The sequence below is a fragment of the Typopeltis vanoorti genome, chromosome 25 (assembly GCF_054136105.1).
Source record: "Typopeltis vanoorti isolate ZY-2024b chromosome 25, IOZ_Tvanoo_1.0, whole genome shotgun sequence".
NCBI classification, from domain to species: domain Eukaryota; kingdom Metazoa; phylum Arthropoda; class Arachnida; order Uropygi; family Thelyphonidae; genus Typopeltis; species Typopeltis vanoorti.
In genome coordinates, this window is record NC_143573.1 from 40008096 (window position 1) to 40032184 (window position 24089).

Sequence of the window (24089 nt, forward strand, 5' to 3'; positions counted from 1 at the left end):
TCAAAAACTCTAACAAGTTTTTCATGTCTACTGTAATACTAGTAGACATGAAAAACGTCTACTAGTATTACAGTCACAAGTCTCAAATATCATTAGCAAGTCCTTGAATATCATTAGCAGCATGTCCATTCCTCTCCTATCCTATCTATCTTTCCTAAAAATACTACTCCCTTTACACTCGATACTAGTTAATATGTCATCTTGTAATAGCCAGGTCTCATTAATGCCTGCAATCTGAGGTCCTAACATGGTGACCAAAGCAACAAACTCAACCCCTTTTGTTTCTGATGCTCTTGAGTATTCATATACGGACATAAGCTACCATGCTTTTTTATATATACTCTTGTCTATAGTGTTTGTGATATAGTTGGGCACTTGCTGATCTCTGTGCTTATCTGGTATCTTATTTCTGCAGACATCTTTTCACATGCTGGATACGTCCAAATTGGATGAACTCCAAATCGTTCTCTCATAATTATTTCCATAATAATGTCTTCCCATCATTAACATAACATTGCTGCTCTTACACAGATTCTCACTTCCTCCCATCATAATTTAGTTTCCCTGACTCTATGTTAGGTCTCATACCAATTAATATTCCTGATACCAAACCCATTCAAATGTAGGCCATTCCTTTTATACGAATCCATTCTTTTCTCAAACTCACTCCACACATCCAAAAACTTGTATCCATTTCTTCTACACAGCCTACTGATCAAATCATTTGCCATCATAGTCCTTCTTAAATCATTCCTATCATACCGGCAGGCACATGAACGGTATAAAGCGCAGGCCAGAAGGGTGACGAGTGTGGTAAGAAAAGCAAAAAAGGATTACGAAAGAACATTGGCCATGCAGGCTAAAGAGAATCCTAAACAGTTTTTTAGATATGTAGCAAGTAAAAGGAAAAATGTACATGGCAGATTGATTTTAAAGAATGCCGATGGTAGGGAGGTAACTGAATCAGTTGAGATAGTTGAGTTACTGAGTGAGCACTTTGCAAAAGTATATCATCAAGGTGGTGACATTGCAGAAACGAATAAACCAGTAGATTATACGGGAATTGTGGTTAATGAAGTGGAGGTGAGTAGTCTATTGCATAACCTCAATGTCAATACATCTGTGGGATTGGATGGTATACCAGCTCGTGTTGTACGAGAAGCAGCTAAAGAATTGTCAGTACCCTTGACCATTTTGTTTAATTTGAGTCTCGGGTCTGGGTTAGTCCCGAGCGGGTGGAAAGAGGGGAAAATAGTTCCACTGCATAAAGGTGGTTCCAAGACTGCTGTTGTAAATTACCGACCGATTAGCATATCAGGAATCATTGTAAAGGTCTTAGAGAAAATAGTCAAAAGGAAAATACAAGATTGGATTGAAGAAAATGGGATACTGTATCGGGGACAGCATGGTTTTGTGAAGGGTAGGTCATGCCTCAGTAACTTGCTCACGTATTATAACACAGTGACGGCTGAACTGGATAAGGGTAATGGGTTTACGGTGATTCTACTGGACCTTGCCAAGGCCTTTGACAGGATTCCACATGGAATTCTAATCAGTAAATTGCAGCATATGGGAATGGACATAGGGTTGGTGAGATGGATAGGAGGGTGGTTGACGGAGAGATATCAGAGAGTGGTTTACTCGGGAGTAGAGTCCACAAGACGGCCTGTGACTAGTGGTGTGCCACAAGGATCTGTTCTTGGACCAATGCTGTTTAATTTGTTCATAAATGATATAGGAAATGATCTGAGAGGAACAGTTCATTTGTTTGCGGATGATGCGAAGTTGGGTAGGGCAAAAGTGAATGCAGATGACGTCAAAATTTTGCAGGATGATTTGGATAGATTGGAGGGCTGGGCTAAGGAGAATGGATGTCAGTTTAATGTGGCAAAATGTAAGGTTATGCATTTTGGGGTGAAAAGATTGGAGGCAGTTTACTGCATTGGTGGAACCCTGCTCCAGGAAATTGATGAGGCACGAGATTTAGGAGTGTTGGTGGATAGGGAATTGAAATTTAGGGGACACATTGCAAAAGTGACCAAAACAGCTCATCAAATCACTTGGTTGCTGAAGAATACGTTGACAAGCAGAGACAAGCAGGTTATTGTTCCTCTCTATCGAGCCTTGATAAGACCCCATCTAGACTACTGTGCTCAGATTTGGTCACCTAGGTTTCTTCTTGATGGGGAGGATGTGGAGAGGATCCAGAGGCAAGTGACCAAGATGATAGCAGGTCTGTGGAATGAACCGTATGAGAACAGGTTGAGGATTTGTGGGTTGCAAAAATCGGTTGATAGGCGGAGGAGGGGAGATATGATTGAGACATTCAAATTACTGAAGGGTTTCTATAAAATTAATTCAGAAGATATTTTTGAGAACAGGGCTGGTTGTGGGAGGACTAGGGGACATCCATGGAAACTGGGCAAAAGTGTGGTTAGTAAAGGTGTTAGAGCTGGGTTCTTTACTTTTAGAGTAGTGAATGAGTGGAATGCGCTCCCTGAGTCTGTAGTGAATGCTGTGACAGTGAATGAGTTTAAGGCGAGGTATGATAGATACTGTATGAATGTCAGATAGTTGTGATGAATATGATTTGGGGCCTCCCTCGATGAGTCTAATGACTCCCTGGAGTTGCCCGTAATAATAGTAATAATAATACCTAGGTATTATACTTGTGATTTTCACTTTCTCAATCTTTAACCTTGCTTCTTCCATCAACCCTTTCATATCCTCTGTTGTACTGAACTTATCGCTAATGAAGTCATTTATACCAGCTAGAATTACAATCTCTTTTCTTTTCTGTTTTTCAATTGCAAGTGCTATATTTTTAATTTTTGCTCTGAGAAATCTTCAAGTCATAACCTGCTCATCAGTGATAGTTGCTATATCAAATGATATCCTTCTTTTTACAATCAACTTTACTTACCTGATTTTCATACTTTATACACTAACTTACCTGATTCTGTGCTTTGTTGTTTCTTATTTTGCTGATTACTTTTCTTATTCTCTACATGTTCTTTTAAATGTTGCTCAACATTCTGTAATTCCCGCATTGTCTGTCTAATAATCTGCTTTAACTTTGCAATTTTGGAGGTTAAATCTTTTACAGTATCCTCCTGAGCAGGACAAGCCTTCTTGTTCTCGAATTCGCTGTTCTTTTTTAGCATTCTGTTTCTTAAACGGTATTTATTATTGCAATATCCTACTAAAAATATGTTATAAAAACATTAAATTATCTAAAAACATGAACCTTTACACTAATATATTGTAAAACATTAATTTTCTGAGGGAAAAACAGAAAGTAGATAAAAATCACCAATTTTCCAAGAGTGCTAAATACACCGACCACTCGCCGTATAACCTTGATGTAAGGTTATGCTGCTTCTAATTGAAAAGGTTGCACATGGTGTATTGATGCCACTAGATTGGGAAATTAATGAGGCTAGAGACTTGGGAATAATGGTGGACAGAGAGTTAAGTCCAGAGGCATATTGCAAAAGTTGGTCAAGTAACTCAAAGGATTACTCGGAGATGTTGTAAAACACCTTTAGAGATGAGTAACTAAGTTGGTGACAGGTCTGTGGAATGCTCCCTATGAGGATAAGTTGGTGTGTTGGTTACAAAGTTTAGGAAGAAAAGAGGGAAGATGATAGGAACTTATAAGATATTAAAGGAGTTTTATAAAATTGACACAATGGAATTTGTTCACAATATGACAAATAAGCAGAGAACTAGGGGTCATCTGTCTGTAGAAGTTGTGTAGTTAGTAAGGATGTGCGGACTAGATTTTTTGCATGGAGAGTGATGAATGAGTGGAATGGATTGCTAGAATTGAGTTCCCTGACACTGAATTAAGGTATGATAAGTTATATAATAATATTACTACTAATAATATATGAAGCCAATTGTGCCTTCATCAGAAATGCATCTTCAAATGTATAAAGGTAAGAATACGCATGCTGGCAATACATAAGGAAGTTTAATAATAATAAACCAAGCATGAAACTTTTCAAGCCACTTCAAGCTTTCAGAAGTGGGGTGGTGGTGGTCTCACACTAGGCAATGAAATTCATCTCCCTCCTTTGGCTTTTGATGAACATACACATCCATGGTGGGATTCAAACCAACCATGGATGTGGGGTTTGAATTTTTTTTTTATGCTTAATTTATTTTTTCTATGTTTATTTTTTACATAATCCAGACCCATGCTCTTAGAGACCAAGCATGAAACGTTTTCGAGCCACTTCAAGCTTTCAGAAGTGGGGTGAGGGTCTCACACTAGGCAATGAAATTCATCTCCCTCTAGATATTGATAAACATCCACAATTTAACAGAGGGCACTGTTTAGGACTCTAGGCCTGTCTTCTGTCTTTGGATTGCCTTTATTCAATCTCATTTGCTCAGTGTTAATGCCTGAATGCATATATCATTGTTGTTTGCGATCCCTGATGATGGCAATGTAACATTGCCAAAATATAGAAGACTATTAAAATTTTTATAATTAATATTTAGTGTATGTTGTCAAGGAAAAGGAGTAGCCAGAGTATTCAACACTAAATACAAGGCTAATCTTCTTAAATGGCAGGCAGTCTCAATTAGAGTGATGTGGGCAAATATGAGAATGGGGAACTGGACAATGAGACTTATTTGTGTCTATGGTCCCACAGAAGGTTCTACTAAGGTAGAAGTGGAGGAATTTTTTGAGGCTTTAGAAAAAGCAACTGACACAATGAAAAAGGAAAAGTTGCTCCTTGTTGGGGATCTAAATAGCAGAGTAGGAAATGATTGTGAGACATACAAAAATATTTTGGGAAAATTTGGAGAAAAGAGCAAAGCTAATAATAATGGCAAATATCTGTTGGATTTCTGCTCAGGACATGGACTGGTTATTACTAACACAATGTTCCAACATAAAAATGTGCACAAATTCACATGGAGAGAAGAGGCAAAGAATTAGAGAATTCTCATTGACCATGTTATTGTTTATAGTGATGTTTTTTCACTGGTGCAGGACACTAGAATGTACAGAGGATTCGAAATTGGAAGTGACCACCATTTAGTCACAAGCAGGATAAAATTGAATTTCATATTGAAAAGAACATGTAAGAAAGCTTTAAAGAGAATAAAAGTTGAACAGCTTTCAAATATGAACTGTATACTAAAATACACAGATGTTATTCAAGAAAAAATGAAAGAGTTTGAGAACAGGAACCAAACTTTGGAGATTCAGTGGCAAGCCCTGAAGAAAACACTGATTTATTCAGCCAGAGAGGCATGTGGTGAGGTTGTCTGTAAGGATAGAAAAATCAGAACTCCATGGTGGACACAGGAAGTTAAAGAGGCAGTGAAGAAAAAGAAGAAAGTATATCAAAAGTTCCTATCAAATAAGTCAGCTTGTGCTCTTAGAGAATACAGAGACAAATGTAAGAAATCTAAACACTGTGTAAAACTAGCTAAACAAAAGGCATGGGAAGCCTTTGGTAAGAACATAGAACATAAATATCAAGAGGGTGGCAAGCTAATCTGGAGGTTGTTGAAGAAGCTGAGAAATAGAGGAAAGAGTGCTGTAAAAGGAATTAGAAATGATAATGGTGATATGAAAATTGGAGAAAAAGATATCCTTGAAATATGGAGTAATTACTTCAAAAAATTCCTAAATGAAATAATCAGTGACAGCACAGTAATAAAAAACACTGACCAGTCATGCAGTCAGGAATACATATCCATACTTGAAGTAGAAAAAACCATCAAAAGCCTGAAATGTGGAAAGGCAGCAGGAGTGGATGATGTTCGAACAGAAATGCTAAAGTATGGAGGTATAAAAGTCGTACAGTTGCTGCACTGCATGGTTCAGAAGTCCTGGAGAGAGGGACGAATTCCAGATGATTGGAGTAGAGCTCTCATAGTACCCATATATAAAAAGGGAAATAAAACTGAATGTGAGAATTACAGGGCATTTCATTACTGAGTTCCTGGTAAGATATATGCAAATATACATGAGAAACGGTTGAGGATTGTGGAAGAGAAGCTTGGTGAAGAACAAGCTGGATTCAGGCCAAATGGAGGCTATCAGGATGAGATTTTCACTTTACGACAGATAGTTGAGAAATCATGGGAATATAACAAAGATCTATATTTAAGTTTTGTAGATCTGGAATAGGCATATGACAAGGTGTCAAGAGAGAAGCTATTCCAAACGCTACAGTTATATGGTGTTAATGGGGCAATATATCAAGCAGTACTTAGTCTTTATTTGAGTTGTAAGTCAGCAGTTAGAATTGAAGGAAGTACAGGAAGATGGTTTAATGTTAAATCTGGTGTGAGACAAGGATGTACTTTATCCCCCTCTCTTATTCATTATCTATATCTATATGGATCATATTATGAAGGAAAGTGGTATTAAACTTGATATCAAAATTGGAGGTGTTAATCTCAGCTCTTTGCTTTATGCGGGTGATGTTATACTTCTAAATAAATCTGTTACAAGTCTGCAAGATTCCCTGACTAAATTGAATAACTGTTGTAATAGATATGGTATGAAGGTCAGCATTAAAAAGACAAAGACAATGAAAATAGGAAGAAACATTGAAAATATCAACTGCATTTTGAATGGAGAACCTATAGAACAAGTAAAACATTTCAGCTACTTAGGCACGATTTTTAGTGAAGATGGTAAGTTAAATATTGAAATAGACAACAGAATTAACAAAGCTGGTATGGTAGGAAGTCAACTGAATAAATTTATATGGAATAAGAGAGAAATTAGCCAAAACACTAAATTAGCTATATACATGAGAGTGTTTAAACCAATTTTAATTTATGGATCTGAGAGCTGGGTCAGAAGTAAAACACTTGACCGAAGACTAGAGACTGCAGATATGAAAGTCCTGAGAAAGATTCGAGGCATGAACAGATGGCATTAATGGCAATATCATATTAAAAATGAGGATATTAGGAAAGAACTTGATATTGTCAGCATCCAGGAGTGCATTAACAGAGCTAATCTCAGGTGGTATGGTCACTTAAACAGAATGGGAGAGGAAAGATTAGCAAAACAAATGTTCTCTGCCATGTTGGCAAGAAAAAGACCCATAGGAAGACCATGATATAGGTGGATTGATACAGTAAAAAGTGCCTTAGAAGACAGAAATATAAGACCTGATAATATTGGAGTCTTGACATTTAACAGACTGATTTGGGGAAAAAATTGTAGATTGGAAGTTAGTAATGATGTAAATTTTTCATGCGGTACTATCATATCCTGTACACTCCCGTGAGGATATATATCAGGAATTTGATGATGATGATGAATGTATGTTGTCATTTCCTGAAGAATTAAAAGCTATGTATAACTAACATATAAGCTTATCTGCAATAATATATAATAAAGTTTTCTTTGAATTAGTTAATACTTGAGTTTGAGATCCATAATATCATTTCCATAGGAAACAAATCTGGTTGGCCATTTAGCAAATGAGATAATGATTGAATACCACAAGGAAAACATTAATTTCATATCATCATATAAAAAAGGAATTTATTCTTTCCCATGACTTTTGTTTAGTTGCTTTTAAACACTGCTTTACTCTTTCCAACATTTTCTCTGTATTCTGCTAGAAAATCATGAGAACATTTTAAAACTTGAAGCTGGAAATGTTAATCAAAACCTGAAATGTGGAAAGTTGCTGTCTTTTCAATCACTGCTTCTTTAACTTCCTTGAGTCCATGTAGTTCTGATTTTTCAATTCTTGTAGCTTCACCACATCTCTTTGACTGAAACAATGATTGTTTTTTTTTTCCCCTCTTCAGAGTTTGTCACTGAGATCGTAAGGTATGTCGTTTCCAAGGTTTTATTTTTTCTTAAATTTAATTTTGAGTCTACAGTTTACCTCTGAATGCTACCCAACTTCGATTCTTTTTCTTACATATTTTTTACAGTATTCACTTTTATCCTGTAGTAATGAAATTTTAATTATGTTGGCTCATAATAGTATTATACCCAGTATAGCAATTGGAATGCAAGTCTTGTACCTTAAGAAAGATACAAAATAAACACATTTTTAAATTAAGATTTTTTATTAAAATAGTTCCTTCTTGAGTTCAAACACTGGAAATGATGACCACAAAATGACCATTTTTTCAGTGTCTGAATTCAGGAATGAGTTGTTTGGAATGATTTTTGGTGTTATTTTTTTGCTTAATATTGTTCAGAGTTCTTGTCATAGTTCTCTAAATGGTGTTTGCATCAGCAAAATATTTCTGAAAGGGAAAAAAAGTTGTTCAGGTCAGGTCTCGTGAGCATGATGGCTACAATTTGTTTTTTCTGACTAAAATTCTCTGAGTACTCTGCAGCTTGGAGTGTTTTCATACAGTTGCCTTCTTTTTGAAGGCAATTATTCCTCTGAGACCACTCATGAATGGCTCTTACAGGTAACATTTTAGAATGTCTGAATGGTTAACAATATTAACACTTAGGCCATTTGGAACAAACTTCTTTGTGCACAATTAATTTACTATCATAAAGAGTGATTGATGCACTGTTTTGATTTTGGACTTTCTTGGCAAACTTTTTTTTTTCCTTAGAAGAATTTATTATTATTAATATTAATATTCAGGCCTCCATGGAGTCAAGAGACTCATCGTGGGAGGTCCTTCTTAGGAAACAAAGTCTATCATACCACTCCTTGAACTCATTGACTGTTCTTGCTCTCGCCACTCTATCAAGTAATACATTCCACGATTCAACCACCCTGCATGCAAAGAAACCATTCTTCGCCCTCTTGCTCACAGCTTCCTTTCGTAACTTCCAGGGATGGCCCCTTGTCATCGCTCCTTCCCACTTTTCCACCAAGCAAAAAACTCCCCTGTGTCAACCCTGTAATTACCTCTCAACAGTTTAATAAAAGTCTCGATCATATCACCTCTCCTTCTATCCACCAAAATCTGCAGTGTCCACATTCCCTCAGCCGATAACTGAGGGAATTGTACAGTCATGAAACCATCTTTGTTATCCTGCCTCTGTACCCTTTCCACAGTTAATTTATCCCCTTCAAATCCTGGGGAACAAATTTGAGAACAATGGTCTAAGTGTAGTCTGATCAGGATCTTATATAACGGAACGATGACTCTTTTATTTCTGCAGGTCAGCATCCTTCTCAGTATTGCAGCAATCCTCTGGGTTACCTTCACCACCTTTGCAATATGCTCCCTGAATTTCAGTTTTCTATCAATCATCACCCCCAGATCTCTTGTCTCCCCTACTTCCTACAGTACAGCTCCTCTGATCGAGTATGCAGCCTCCCATCGACGTATCCCAAACTTCAAGACTTTACATTTTGCTGCATTAAACCGACACCCCTCATTCCTGAATAAACTAGACATTGCCCCATCTGTCTAGTTTATTTAAATCTTCTTGCAGGGCTGCCACATCTGCACTATTACTAATAACCCTTCCAGCTTCACATCATCTGTAAACAATTGAATATCCCCTTGCAATCCATTGACAATGTCATTGATATAAAGGTTAAACAATACAGATGTCACTATTGAGCCCTGTGGAACCCCATTTCTAACCTTCTGCCTCCTTGATATCGCCTCACATACACAACTCTCTGATATCTATCAAACAGCTAATCCTGAATCCAGTTGACTAACCCGACATCTAAACTCATGTGCTGCAACTTAAATATCAGGTTGTCATGTGCACCCTGTTAAATGCCTTTGCAAAATCCAAAAAAATGGCAGTATATGCCTTTCCCTCATCAAATGCCCTTGTCACTTTATTATAAAAGGCAATCATATTACTAAAGCAAGAGAGCCTTTTAACAAATCCATGTTGATTCTCACAGATAACATTATCTCATCTGCCCAGTGCCGTATACAGTCCCTCACTTTTTTGACTTATATTTTGCACTTTGTCACCTAATTTCAGTTTTGCTGAATTACATTACCTATGATCTAATTCAGTGGTCGATATCGACCCCCAGGGGTCGATATAACATTGTTAGGGGTCGATAGAAAAATATATGACATCATTGTATGGGTAATATTTAATTCGGTTAACTTGGATTACCTCCATCCTGAATGACAACGCAATTAAGAGTAAATCGTGGGAACAGTGACATGAATAGGACCTGTAAGATGGAGCAAGGTCATGAAAATAGTTTAGAGGTCAATCAAGTAGGCCAAAATCACGTATTTACCAATAAACGGATGTTGGTGGTTCCTGCGCGGCTGGAGTGAGATTGCAACACGTGTGCGGTTCTTATTTACTTACACGTATTCAATCCCAGTCTCGTTTTTGCTCATCGACATACAAGTGAGCCTTAATGTTCTAAAATTCATCAACATACATATTATAATTCAATCGTTATTCATTCACGAACTAAACTTCTCTATGTTGAAGAGTTGAGCAGGACTGGTAGTAATACCAGTAGTTTATTAATATCACTAGTAATATCAGTGATATTACTAGTGATAGTAATAGTAATATAATAATATATACTATATTATACATACAATAAACACTGTAACTATAAAATAAACAATCTAAAAACTCACATAAGCATCTTTTTTTGCTTGTCCTATTATAATTACATAATAGTAAAATAGAGAGGGGTCGATAAAAAGTCAAGAAACTCTTGAAGGGGTCGACGGTCAAAGAAGTTTGGCGACCCCTGATCTAATTTATGAAGTTTGGGTTTCTTTCATTTGTTTAACAAGTTCTTAGCAGTGTTGTCAAATTCTTCTTTTTGAACATCATTTTATGCATGCGGAACAAACTATGGACCAACTTTCATTTTCTTCAAAACCTCAAGTAATTGATTGCAGATCATTTCCTTATTAGTACATAGATCTTCTGAAATCATGAAGTGTACTGTGTATTAGTCATGGTTTACAATTTTCTTTTCAATAAATTCATCTTCTAGTGATTCTCCTCCATGGTGGAAATATTTATGCTACTCAAGGACACGTGATAGACAATTATTGCCACAAACTTGCTTTGTCATCTCAAACTTTTCTGTGATACTGTTACTCAAGTTTGTTGGCTGTTTGTTACAATTTGGTGACACACATATACACATGAGGTAACTTTAGCTTTTGCAACTTTTTAATATGACAGATAATGATCAGTGAACAATAAGTAATTTAAATATGTACTTCCACTTTTATTATCTTAATTACATTGGCCACAATGGCGATTAGTTTATTTTTTTAAGGTAAAAGAATGTTCAGATCCTGTGTAACTTGTTCAGTAAAAACTCACTTAAAAAGTAATCTCTCACGAATCCATTGATCTTTTGCCTTTCCATTAAAGATGCATGTCTAATATGGCATGTAAATTCTTAAAGCAGGCTTATGCCTGCCTTAAGAGTTTACAGTTTACAGGCAGTATAATAATATGTTATTATTATGACTCAAAAGAAACAATTATTATTTTAATTTGAAAATAATTAACAGGTTTATAGGAGGTGGAGGAGAAGCTCATAGCCATGTAGCAGAAGGACTCAGCACAGCTCTTCAAGTATTTGATGATTTTCAAGCTCTCAGGGAGCAGGGGTGAGTTATAAAAAAAAAAATATTATTGTCTTAGTAATTTGTGCAAGAATGTTACTTTTTATAATGGAACACTTCTTAAGTATGTGTGTGATGCTTGTTCAGGAAGCATCTTAATTGTTGCAGTTGTAGAAACAGTGAGAAAATTTATAGGAATTTTAGATTCCACTTGTGAAAGCACGCACTTTGCTCATCATTTCTGCCGCTGTTGGAAACATTTATTTGAAAACTGTTTCTTTTTCTCTTCAAGGATTAGGCATTTGCCTTTTCCAGCTTCACTAGTCTTTCCACCTTGCAGCTGGTCTTCCTTTGGTCTATATCTATCCACCTCTTTTAGTAGCCACTACCTTTCCATCCTAAATAGATGTTCTTTCCACTTCTCTCTCTCTATATTCCTTGATCTTTTCATTTACATTGTAAATATCTAGTTCTTTTCTGATGTCTTCATTCCTTATATGGTCCAATTTTGTGCATCCTTTAAATTGCTCTTAAAAAACTTATCCCTGCAGCTTGTATTTTGCTTTCCTCTTTCTTTTTAACGTTCCATGTTTCTGAACCATATAGTAGAGTAGTAGAAATGCCCACTAGTTTATAAAATATTTGTTGAGTTTCACATCTTTTTATTTTTTTTTTTATTCAGTGTCCTTTTAATTGTTACACAGATTTCCTGAAATTCTTTATTTTTTCATCTAATCTTTATCTTTTAGATATGTTATTATACAGCCTAAATAATTAAACACGGTCATCTGTTCTATTATTTTATTTTCTATAACTATATTTGATCTAACATGATCTTGACCTTTAAATGCCATGACTTTTGTTTTCTTTTGTGAAATTTTTAAATTGTATTGTTGGCTTATTTTGTTTAATTCATAAACTGATTTATGAAGGTCATCTTCATTGTCTTGTAATATAACCTGATCATCTCCATATTTTCATTATATTCCACAGTTTTTCTCTTTATTTTATCAAAACCTTTCATAATTTATAAAGGCCATTTGAGTCTCTAAATTAAATTCTCATTTTTTTTTTTCAATAATTTGTTTTATCATATAAATATTTTCTATTCATGATTTTCCATGTCTGAAAACATTTTGTTCTTTTGAGAATAGATTGTTTGCAGTATTTCTAAGTTTTTTATTCAGAATTTTACTGTAAATTTTGTAACCTGTATTTAATAAACTTATTCTTCTGTAATTTCCACAATCATCTCTCTCTCCTTTCTTAAATATAGATATAACTTTCGCTTTTAACCAATCTGATAGAACCTTACATTTCTTCCAACAGTTTTTTATTCATTTTAAGAGTCTATAATGTAAATATTCTCCACCATATGTCCAAAGCTCTGTATTTATGCCTTCTAATCTTGTTTATTTATTTATTTATTTTTTTTTTTTTCAGTTCTTCCAATTTTACTGGTTCTGTATCAGTACTGATTTCTTCATTATTATTTTCTGTTATTAAATTTAGGTCATACCATAAATTCTTATGTTCTATCTGATGTTTCTCTTGTATTATGTTAATTTGTGTTGTATCTCTTTCTTATTTGTTTTCCTTAATATTTTGTAGGCTATGTCTTTCATCTATGTCTTCTTTCCATTTTATTAATAAATTTGTCCCAAGAATCTTGGTGAGCTTTCTGTACTATGGTTTTAGCTATGTTTCTTTTGTTTTTATATATTTCTCTGTTTCTTTTGTATGTTTTTGGAGGAGTGATTTGAATGCCATTTGTTTTTCTTTTATTGCATTTTCTATATCTATGTACCAGATTTTTAGTGTTTTTCTTTTTAATATTTTACTTTTCTTTCCAAGTACTTCAGAGGCTGCTTTATGGAATATCTTTATTAAAGTTTTCCACTCTTCTTCTTCTGTATCTTATTAAGTTTTCCACTCTTGTATCTTCATTGATTTGGGCTTCTTTTAGGTAATCCGTTGATCATAATTTATATAGCATTCTATGCTTTCTGCTTGTAATAGATATACAGTCATACCCCAACTTACGCTACCTCGACTTGCGCGAATCTGGAGTTACGCGGTTTCTTATATGTACATATTCCCGACCCACTTCACGCCTCACCACTAGTCATATCTTTCAGCTGCTGGCCGCATTTGCCAGTGTCACACATGCTGTGAACAAGCACTGACGTGTTTCACACGGTCTCCATTCATACACGATTTTTATAGTCTACAAACCTTGTGATTGTTTAATGTTATGTTCTTGATAAAAATTTTATCACATAAAAAATAATAATGTATCCAAAAGAAGCAAGTCCGATTCTTCTACTGCTAGCAAGAAAAGAAAAATATTGACTTTGGAAACAAAACTCAACATTATTAAAGATTTTGAAGGCGGAATAAAAATTTGTGAGCTAGCAAAGAAGTTCGATCTACAGGAATCCACAGTAAGAACAATCATAAAAGAAAGGTTTACAGATTTTGGAGGACATAGATTCTAACGAGGAACAAATTGTAGCCACAAGACAAGGAATAAAAAAATCATTAGCTTGCTATGAAGAAATTTTGCGTGACAAGAAAAAGACATTATGCCATCAGACGAATCTATTAGATTTTATGAAACCATCGACATCGAAATAACTTTCTTTTTTTTATGTACAAAAAACTACAATTATGATTATATTTCTTTAAAAATAGAGATGTTTTTGTAAACCTTTGGTCCCAATTGTATGTTTGTATATATAAATTACATGCAAAATTATATCCCGAGTTATGCGAATTCGACTTACACGCTTTTTGTTGGTCCCACCTACCGCGTAACTTCGGGGTTTTACTGTACTTTGTATATTTCTTTTATTTCTTGTTTTTTCTTATTTCCTTTCTCCATTTTGCTAGTATTTCTATTTTAGGCTACTAAATAATGATCTGAAAAAAATTTCATTTTCTTGGTAAACACGTACATCTCTCGCATGTTTCTGATTAGTAATGCTATAATCAATTATAGATCTTGTTTCTCTGCCAGTCCGAGTATATTTATTTATATTCTTTTTTTTTTTTGAAAAAAAGTATTAGTTATTTTAAAATTATTGAAAGTACAGAAATCTAATAGTTCTTGACCATTGTTATTCATGCAAATTTCCCCATCTTTTCCTGAGACATTTGGGATTGGATTATTCCCAACTCTGACATTGAGATCTCCTGCTATTAGTATGTAGTAATTTTTATTACATTTGTTTAACTTTTTTGTTGTTCCTGATAAAATTGTTTGGAATCCCCTTTCATACCTTCTTCAGGGGCATATATACCTATGATATTTAAGTAGGTTCTATTTGTTTTTAATTTAACTATTATAATTTGATTGTTTACAAAGTTGCACTCTCGTATTCTATATTCCCATTTATTATTGATTAAAATGGCCACACCACTAGAAGCTCTGATATGTTAGTCCACTCCACTATATAGCATAGTAAAATCATCTATATCTTTTGTTCCCTTTAATTTCTTTTTTTGTTCCTGTTATCACAGCTATATTAATATTTTTAGTTTTAAGTTGTTTTACTAATTCTAATTCCTATGTTGTTATGCTTTGCACATTCCATGTGGCTACTTTTAAAATGTCAGATTCCTAATCGGACTTTGTCATTTTCTGTTTATTCTGTTTGATGAATTTTCCAGTTCAAGCATCTGAGTTTGTAGAAATTTTTTTACTTGGTAAGGTAACCAGCCTTATGCAAAATCCCCAACCTGAAAGACCAGGGTATTCTCTTCTGTTTTGAGGTCCTGATTTATGCTTGCATGTAGGCCCACACTTTTTACCGTGAGGGCATTTGAAACCAAAATCCTATGGAATAGGTTGTTTACTCCTTATTCCTGGAGGTGATTTATGTCTGTAGAAGTGTATGTTCACGGGTCCGGTTTGCCTGTTCTGGGAGATGAAAAAAAACCCGAGTTTCCAGGTGACCCCCCCCCCCACCTCTGTATGAGACCTGCTAACTATCTTTAGTTAAAAGAGACCAGATAAAGGTTCCTCACATTACTGATGGGGATCTTGCCAATCACAAACTGGAAATCTAAATAAAATTTTGGACTGGCTTTGTCTATATTGACTGAGCTACGGAGCCTTGTCTTTAGGTATGATGCATCAATTTTGCTTAACGTGGTCATGACTGGTTCACCACTGCTTTCTGAACTGCTATTAGTAACTCATCTTCACCTGGAGTCTTTGCTCATTCTACCCATTCCATACTGAACATCTTCTTTTAAAACATCAAGGCACATTTCTTCCTCTTCCATTTTAGATATTACACTTTTGTTTTCATATTGGTCTTGGGTATCATTATAATTTAGCATAAAAGGATTCTATTCTTCATATGATCTATTATTACCTTTAATTGGCACTCCATTTTCATCTTTAAGGGTTATTAACATGTTTTGTCCTGTGGACTATAATTCTGATTTTCATTGTTCTGAAGTTTCTAATTTCGTGCATCATTCTTTTCCTTATTGTTTTACATAGTGCCAAGAATTCTCCTCTACTTCGCTTGTCTAGATCTCTTTTCATTTTTCATCTCTTTCTGAGAAGGTTTAGGGTTTCTTCAGACAATTTTCTTTTGTCCTTCTTTCGGTTGTTTCCACCAGTCTGTCTGTGGCCTTATTTAGTAGGGTCCTGATTATTATTCGATATTTTTTATCCAAGTTTTCATTCATATCGATATTATAAAACTTTTCTTCTGTCTCTTTCTGAATGAAACTGTTTGTTTTGTTTTGGATTTTAGCCAATTAAGAAAGGATTTTTTTTACTTTTGATTAGTTTCTTTCCAATCTTTTGTTGATGACAATTTTTGATCTCACTAATCTGTGGTCTCTACATGTATTGAAACTATTTATTACATCTGTCTTGGACAATATATTTTCTTTTGGTTAAAATATAATCTATTTCATTAAACACTTCTCCATTTGGACTTCGTCATGTCCATTTCCAATTCTTCCTTTTTTTGAAGAAGGAATTCATTATGTAGAAAGCACTGCTTTTAGCGAATTTTATCAATCTTTCTCCGTTTTCATTCCTCTGGCCCTGTCCATATTTTCCAGTTGCTGCTAGATGTGCATCTATCATAACTACTTTACCATTGAAGTCTCCCAGATTGTAAAGAATATCATTGTTGTTTACTAGTTGGTCTAGTGCTTCATAATATGTGTGGTCTGAGGTTGTTGCATAAACTTGTATAATTCTTAATTTATAACATCTATTTATTTTAAGGTACAGTTCTGCAGTCCTGTTTGTGATGTATTTATTTCTTGTATTTGATCTTTTATGAAGCATTTAATTATGAAGTCAGTTCTTCCCTCTGATTGTGGGTTGTCATCATAACTATAGAGTAGATGTCCATTCTGTAGATCGACATTATTTTCAATAAGTCTCCGTGTTTCACTCAATCCAGTGATGTTCCATTTTATCTTTTCTGCTTCCAATAGTAATTCTTCTGGTCTTGTTTGTCTTAATGATAGCCTACAGTTGTAGATACACACCTATAATTTTCTGTTAATAGTTTTATTAGATTTTATGGTTTTAATGTGCCTATAGTGTTTCTCATCAAGAGCAGACTTCCCCAAAGGATTTAAGCCTGGTTTGTTATATGGTCAAGAGAAAGAGAGTCATGTATGTGCTTTTTATATGCCCATTGTGACCTTGGGTCCTATGGCCTCCTTTATACTTATTATCCATCATTTGTGGATGTTTTAGTCTAATTTTTCCTTGCTGACCAGGCTTTGTATTTAGGTAAGTAGGTGCCCTTGTACGAAGTCTGGTCAGCAAGGAAAAATTAGACTAAAACAGTCTAAATACCTGGGAGAGATGGCAGACTCCCACTACTGTGAAAAAGAAGAGAATTCAGTAAGATGAAAGATGCAACCCTAGTTTGCAAATACTCTAATAGCAATCAAATACCCTGGGTTTCTCATGCTCATTAGAAACGAGTCTCCTGAGGGTGTATTGCATATATTCTGTGATATTTATAAACAGGAAGCAGCTATACCTGTTCTATGATATCATGTTTTCTCTGATATCATTTTTCAGAGGAGGATTCACTGTTATAATATTATGGTTAATTGTAACTGATATTTTCACTCAACAGCTGAAGCATTTTAAGAACAGGATTGAGGTTTAATGATGCTACGGTGCATTCAAACACAGTGGAAAATTTACTGGAATGATGTAAATTTGAGAGAGGAGTCATACTTTGACTGCGTTTAGATAAATACTTTTGGAATAAAAGTATTTTTTTATGCTGTCCTCAGTATAAAAATATTTTTTATATTGAGGGAAGTTTGGAATAAAGAAACACAGAAAACATGAATGACAAATATTACAAATTAAATTATTAGTAATTATAATTTTCTCTAGCAAAGCTCCAAGGGAGTGGAAAGACTGTAAGATAGTTCCATTATATAAAGATGGCTCCCAGCCGAAGTAGCAAATTACAGACTAATTAGCATCTCAAGAGTGGTGAAAAGGTAAAACTCACAAACTGTGAATTGTAATATGATACTGTATATGGAGCAGCATGACTTAGTAGTGCCTTAGTAATATATTCACATTTTATAATCAAATGACAGCAGAATTGGATAAAGGAAATTATTACACCATGATACTACTGAACTTTGCAAAGGCAGTTGACAGAATACTTCATGGAAAACCATTACATAAGTTGGAGCAAATGGGAATGATATGAGGCTCATAGCAAGCAAAGCAAGTGGCTCAGACATAGACAATAGATGATGCTGTATGGTGGCGAAGAAATTAAGGCAAATGAGGATGACTAATGAAGTTCTGACTTTGTACTGGGGCCGCCTCTCTTTAATTTTTATACTAATGATATGGGAAAATATTTAAGGAAGGATTATTCAGTTGTTTGCTGAACATGCAAAACTAGGGAGGGCAGTAGTTCATAAAATTCATGCGGATATCCTCCAAGAATATTTAAATAAATTTCCTTCATTATGTGATCCCTGTAGATAATGAAATCACAGTGGAGATAATGTGCACCCTTCTTGCATACCTTATTCAACATTAACCATCTAACTGTACCTCCTTTAATTCTAACCCTTGACTTACTGCTTGAATAGAGATTATGTATTTCTCAATATAATGTCTCATTTACATCATATAACTGTAACGTTTTTTGAATAGTTTTGCTCTTGGCACCTTGTCATATGCCTTTTCCAGATCTACAAAAGTTCTTGTTATATTATAGTACAAATTCTTGTTATATTCCCAAGATTTTTCACCTATTTGTCTTAAAGTGAAAATATGATCTTGACAACCTATTTGGCCAGAATACAACTTGTTCTCCACGAATCTTTCCTTCCACAATTTTTCTTAGCTGTTTCTCAATCATAGTTATATAAATCATATCCAAGAACACTCAGTAGGGAAATACCTCTTTAATTCTCATGTTGTTTTTATTTTACTTTTTTATAGATGGATGCTGTGAGAGCTCCATGCCAGTCATTCAGAATTTGACCCTCTGACCAGACCTGAATTATGCAGGGCAGCCACTGTAAAACTTTCATACCTCCATATTGAGCATTTCTGGTCGAGTTTCATCTAATCTAGCTAACCACATTTCAGGTTTTTAATTGTTTTTTTTTACTTCAAGTATGGACATATGTTCTTTACTGCATTTGTGTTGGAAGTTGCTGCCAGCGTGCTGACACTGCTTGCTTCATTTAGCAATCTTTCAAAGTAATTATTCCGGACATCTAGATCGTTCTCCAAATATCTTTATCTTCAGTTTTCATGTTACCTTTCTCATCTCTGATTCCTTTTACAGTACTCTATGCTGTATTTCTAAGTTTTTCAATCTCCAGAATATTTTGTCCCCATTCCTAACATTTATTTTCTATGTTCTTAACAATGGCTTTCCACGACTTTTGTTTAGCTAGTTTTGCACAGTGCTTTGCTTTCTTACATTTTTCTCTGTATTCTATATAAGAGCCATGAAAGCCAGGAATTTTTGATATGCTTTCTTCTTTTATTTGATTGCCTCTTTAATTTCCTGAGTCCATGATGGAGTTCTGATTTTTCTATCCTTACCAACAACCTCACCACATGCCTCTCTGGCTGAATCAGTCAACGTTTTCTTCAGGATTTCCATTGAATCTCTAAAGTTTTCAAATGTTTTTATATTTTCTTGAATGATGTTTGTGTCTTTTGGTCTACAGTTCTCTTCTGAAAGCTTCTCAACTTTAATTTGTTTTAAAACTTCTTATACTCTATTCAGTATGAAATTCAGTTTTATCCTGCTCAAAACCAAATAACGATCACTTAGTGATTTCAATTTCTGTGTATACATTTTGTCATGAACAAGTGGGAAAACATCACTATCAACTATAACATAGTCCATGCCATCAGCCTCATCTCCATTCCCATTTGCTCCTACTTATGTAATAGTTTTCCATGTGGTATTCTAACAGATACCTTTGCAAAGTCCAGCAGTATCATGGTGTAGCCATTTCCTTTATCCATTTCTGCTGTCATCTTATAAAATGTGAATAAATTACCGAGGCTGGACCTACCTTTTACAAAGCCATGCTGCCCCCTATAAAGTATCATATTTCTATCCACCCATTCCTGAATTTTACTTTTAACCGACTTTTCCAATACTTGAACCACCACTCCAGAGATACTAATTGGTCTGTAATTTGCTACTTCTGTCTTGGAGCCATCTTTATGTAATAGAACTATCTTACCTTCTTTCCACTCCCTTGGAACCTTGCCAGAGCTGAGATTTAGATTAAACAACTTCATCAGAAGCACAGCCAGTTCACTTGCACATTCTCGTAGCACATGAGCTGATATACCATCCATGCCTACTGCTGTATTTACATTTTATGTGAATACAGCAGAATATAATGTATTCACATGATATTTTTCAGTATGCTCACGTGTCACCTCAGTAACTGAATAGTCACCACCTGGATGATATACCCTTGCAAAGTGAGTGCTGAGTAATTGAACTATTTCATCTGCTTCTATCACTTTCCTGCTATCAGCACTGAGTAAAGTTATTTTTCCATAATCATTCTTTCTCTTACTTGCTACATAGTGAAAAAACCCTTTTGGATTTACTTTGGCCTTCTTAGCCAATTTTCTATCAAAACCTGATTTTGCCTTCCTTACCATACTAGTCACCCATCTTGCTTGTGCTTTATATTGCTCATGGGCATGCTGCGCTCACCTTATTGTTTATATTCCTTTCACAGTGCTTTCTTTTTTTGCACCACCTGCTTTATATTGCTAGTCATCTACTTAATCTTACTCGGTTTATCCTCCTGACCCTGGGTTTGCACTCTACTGCCTCGCTCAAACAATCCTTGACTGCTTTTTATGCATTTATGATGTTCATTCCATATAGTTTCTTATCCATGGCACTGCTCCAAGTTGCCTCCTAAGTTTGTCATAATCACCAGCTTTGTGGTGCTGCATAAACCCTTTCTTGACTGAAATTTCCACATGTTGAGCAAACTCTCAGGACAAGACTGCATGGTCATTTTCCCTGATCGGTGATAGAGTTAATACTACTGTTATAGATAGATCTTCTAATGCTATTAACATATCCAGCACTCTGAAACTCCTGGTTCTTTCCATCACATGTTGTTTCAGGTTGTAACTATATAAATTCCATTTCCATTTTTTCATGTACCCTTTCCTTCTTCCTGTCTGTATCACTATTGTTGAAGTCTCCCATCATAATTGTCCAGCCTGCACCGCTCATTGTGCTAATCTGCTGATACATGTCATCCCCATTTTCTTATGATCCCCAGGTCTATAGCAGCAACCAACAATATATTTTGTCTTATTGGCCTCCATCTCACACCAGATAGCCTCAAATGAACTACCTCCATGAGACCTACAATCTTCCTTCACTTCTATTTTTGTTGGGTGAAGTTCTTCAGCTATCATTAATAATACCTCTCCTCCTGCCCTATTTCTTCTGTCTTCTCTGACAACCAGGTCTCACTGATGCCAATAATTTTTGGCCAAGTTGAGCTGACCAATGATAAAAACTCCTCTCCTTGCTGTGCTCATACTTATCTATCCCAGGAGTGGCTAGACATATGCTTAATTGCCCCCCCCCCCCCCATCTCTAGTTTCTCTGGTTTTGCACTTTCAAATTCTCACTAAACAATACTTTTTTCCAAGCACAAACTCCAAAACCATTTAAGAGTGCAGTCCATTAGGTATACATAGGTCCTTACATTCATCAAATTCACTTTGCACATCTACAAACTGCACACCATTTTCCTACACAATCTTTTCATTCACTCATTGGCAATCATCACCCTTCTTCTCATTTCTTTCCTACCATACCAAGGCAGCAGACTCATAATCTTTACTTTCTTACTCTTCATTTTTTCTTCTTCTAACAACTCTTTCATATCTTCTTTCATTGCATATTTCTTTCAAAATTTGCATTTAAGTTTCATAGATCTGAAAATGGCATATGACATGATACCAAGAGGAAAATTCTTCAAAACTACAGTTATATGGTATAAACGGGACATTGTATCAAGCAATACATAGTCTTTATTTCAGTTATAAGTTAGCTATTAGAATTGAAGGAGTTACAGGAAGATGGTTTGATATTAAATTAGGTGTGCGACAAGGGTGCACATTATCTCCACTGTTATTTATTATCTATATGGATCACATTATGAAGGAAAGTGATATTTAATCTGATATTAAAATTGGTGATGTTAATCTTTGCTCCTTACCTAATGCAGATGATGCTATACGTCTGAACAAATCCACTAGAAGTCTGCAAGATTCCTTGATTAAATTGCATAACTATCATAATAAATTTGGTATGAAAATCAGCAATAAAAAGACAAAGACAATGAAAATAGGCTCACACATTGTCAATTGTATTCTGATTATTGAAACTATAGAACAAGGGGTGCTTAAAGGTCAAAGCTATTGCCTTTAAAAGAATGTGGAGAACCGGCGAGAGCTTCTGACCTAATGTCCAATCCTCACCTTCCCATGGTGCACCCTGTTGGGTATCTACTTTGATACTGAATGAAAGATGGGCTGGCAATTTGGGATTTAGCCGACCAAATTGTATTCTTATTGGTTAAACCAAAATAAAAAATAATGGTACAACATGACAAAATTTCATGCCAGCTGGGGCATCGCCCGGTTAAACAAGGCCCCCGTTGTTTTCACAAGGGCGAACAGCGAAAAGTCAGCTACTGGAACAAATCTGAAAACAAACCCCAACTGAACATCACCAGTGTTAAAGATCGGTACTATCAACGTAACAAGCCTGAATGGCAAAGAAATGGAACTAGCTGAGGAATTAGATAAGCACCAGATTGACATAATAGGAGTGACTGAAACAAAAAAGGCCAAAACTGGTGAAATCTTTCTGAGCAATAAATACAAAATGTTATATTCAGGCAATGACAATCAAGGAAAAGAAGGAGTAGCCATAGTATTCAACACAAAATACGAGGCTAATCTTCTTGAATGGCAGTTAGTCTCAAGTAGAGTAATGTGGGCAAATATGAGAATGGGGAACTGGACAATGAGACTTATTTGTTTCTATGGTCCCACAGAAGGTTCTACAAAGGTAGAAGTGGAGGAATTTTTTGAGGCTCTAGAAAAAGGAAAAGTTGGTCCTTGTTGGGGATCTGAATAGCAGAAGAGGAAATGATTGTCAGACATACAAAAATGTTTTGGGAAAATTTGGAGAAAAGAGCAAAGCTAATAATAATGGCAAATATCTGTTGGATTTCTGCTCAGGACATGGACTGGTTATTACTAACACCATGTTCCAACATAAAATTGTGCACAAATTCACATGGAGAGAAGAATCAAGGAATAAGAAAAGTCTCATTGACTATGTTATTGTTGACAGTGATGTTTTCTCCCTGCCAGAGTGTACAGAGGATTTGAAATTGGAATCGATCGCTATTTAGTCTTGAGCAGGATAAAATTGAATTTCATATTGAAAAGAATAACATCTAAGAAAGTTTTAAAGCAAATAAAAGTTGAGCAGCTCTCAGATGTGAACTGTAGACTAAAATACACAAAGATTATTGAAGAAAAAATGAAAGAGTTTGAGAACAGGAATCAAACTTTGGAGATTCAGTGGCAAGCCTTGAAGAAAGCCCTGATTGACTCAGCTAGAGAGGCATGTGGTGAAGTTGTCTGCAAGGATAGAAAAATTAGAACTCCATGGTGGACACAGGAAGTTAAAGAGGCAGTGAAGGAAAAGAAGAAAGCATATCAAAAGTTCCTGGCAAATAAGTCAGCTTGTGCTCTTAGAGAATACAGAGATAAATGCGAGAATGGTAAACACTGTGTAAAATTAACTAAACAAAAGTCATGGGAGGACTTTGGCAAGAATATAGAAAATAAATATCAAGAAGGTGGCAAAATATTCTGGAGGTTGTTGAAGAAGCTTAGGAATGGAGGAAAGAGTGCTGTAAAAGGAGTTAGAGATGATAAAGGTGACATGAAAATGGAAGAAAAAGATATCCTTGAAGTATGGAGTAATTACTATGAAAAACTGCTA

The 24089-nt window shown here is 35.2% G+C and overlaps 1 protein-coding gene across 4 annotated transcripts in view; it reads left to right on the forward strand.

Moving 5' to 3' along the window:
* LOC150092679 (mediator of RNA polymerase II transcription subunit 25-like) overlaps positions 1-24089 on the forward strand; it is a 616627-nt gene that overhangs the window by 84357 nt on the left and 508181 nt on the right. For all 4 annotated transcript variants that reach the window (XM_090414304.1, XM_090414306.1, XM_090414307.1 and 1 more), the window contains exon 5: positions 11458-11556. In XM_090414304.1, coding sequence (XP_090270430.1) covers positions 11458-11556 — 99 coding nt within the window. The remainder of the gene's footprint in view (positions 1-11457; positions 11557-24089) is intronic.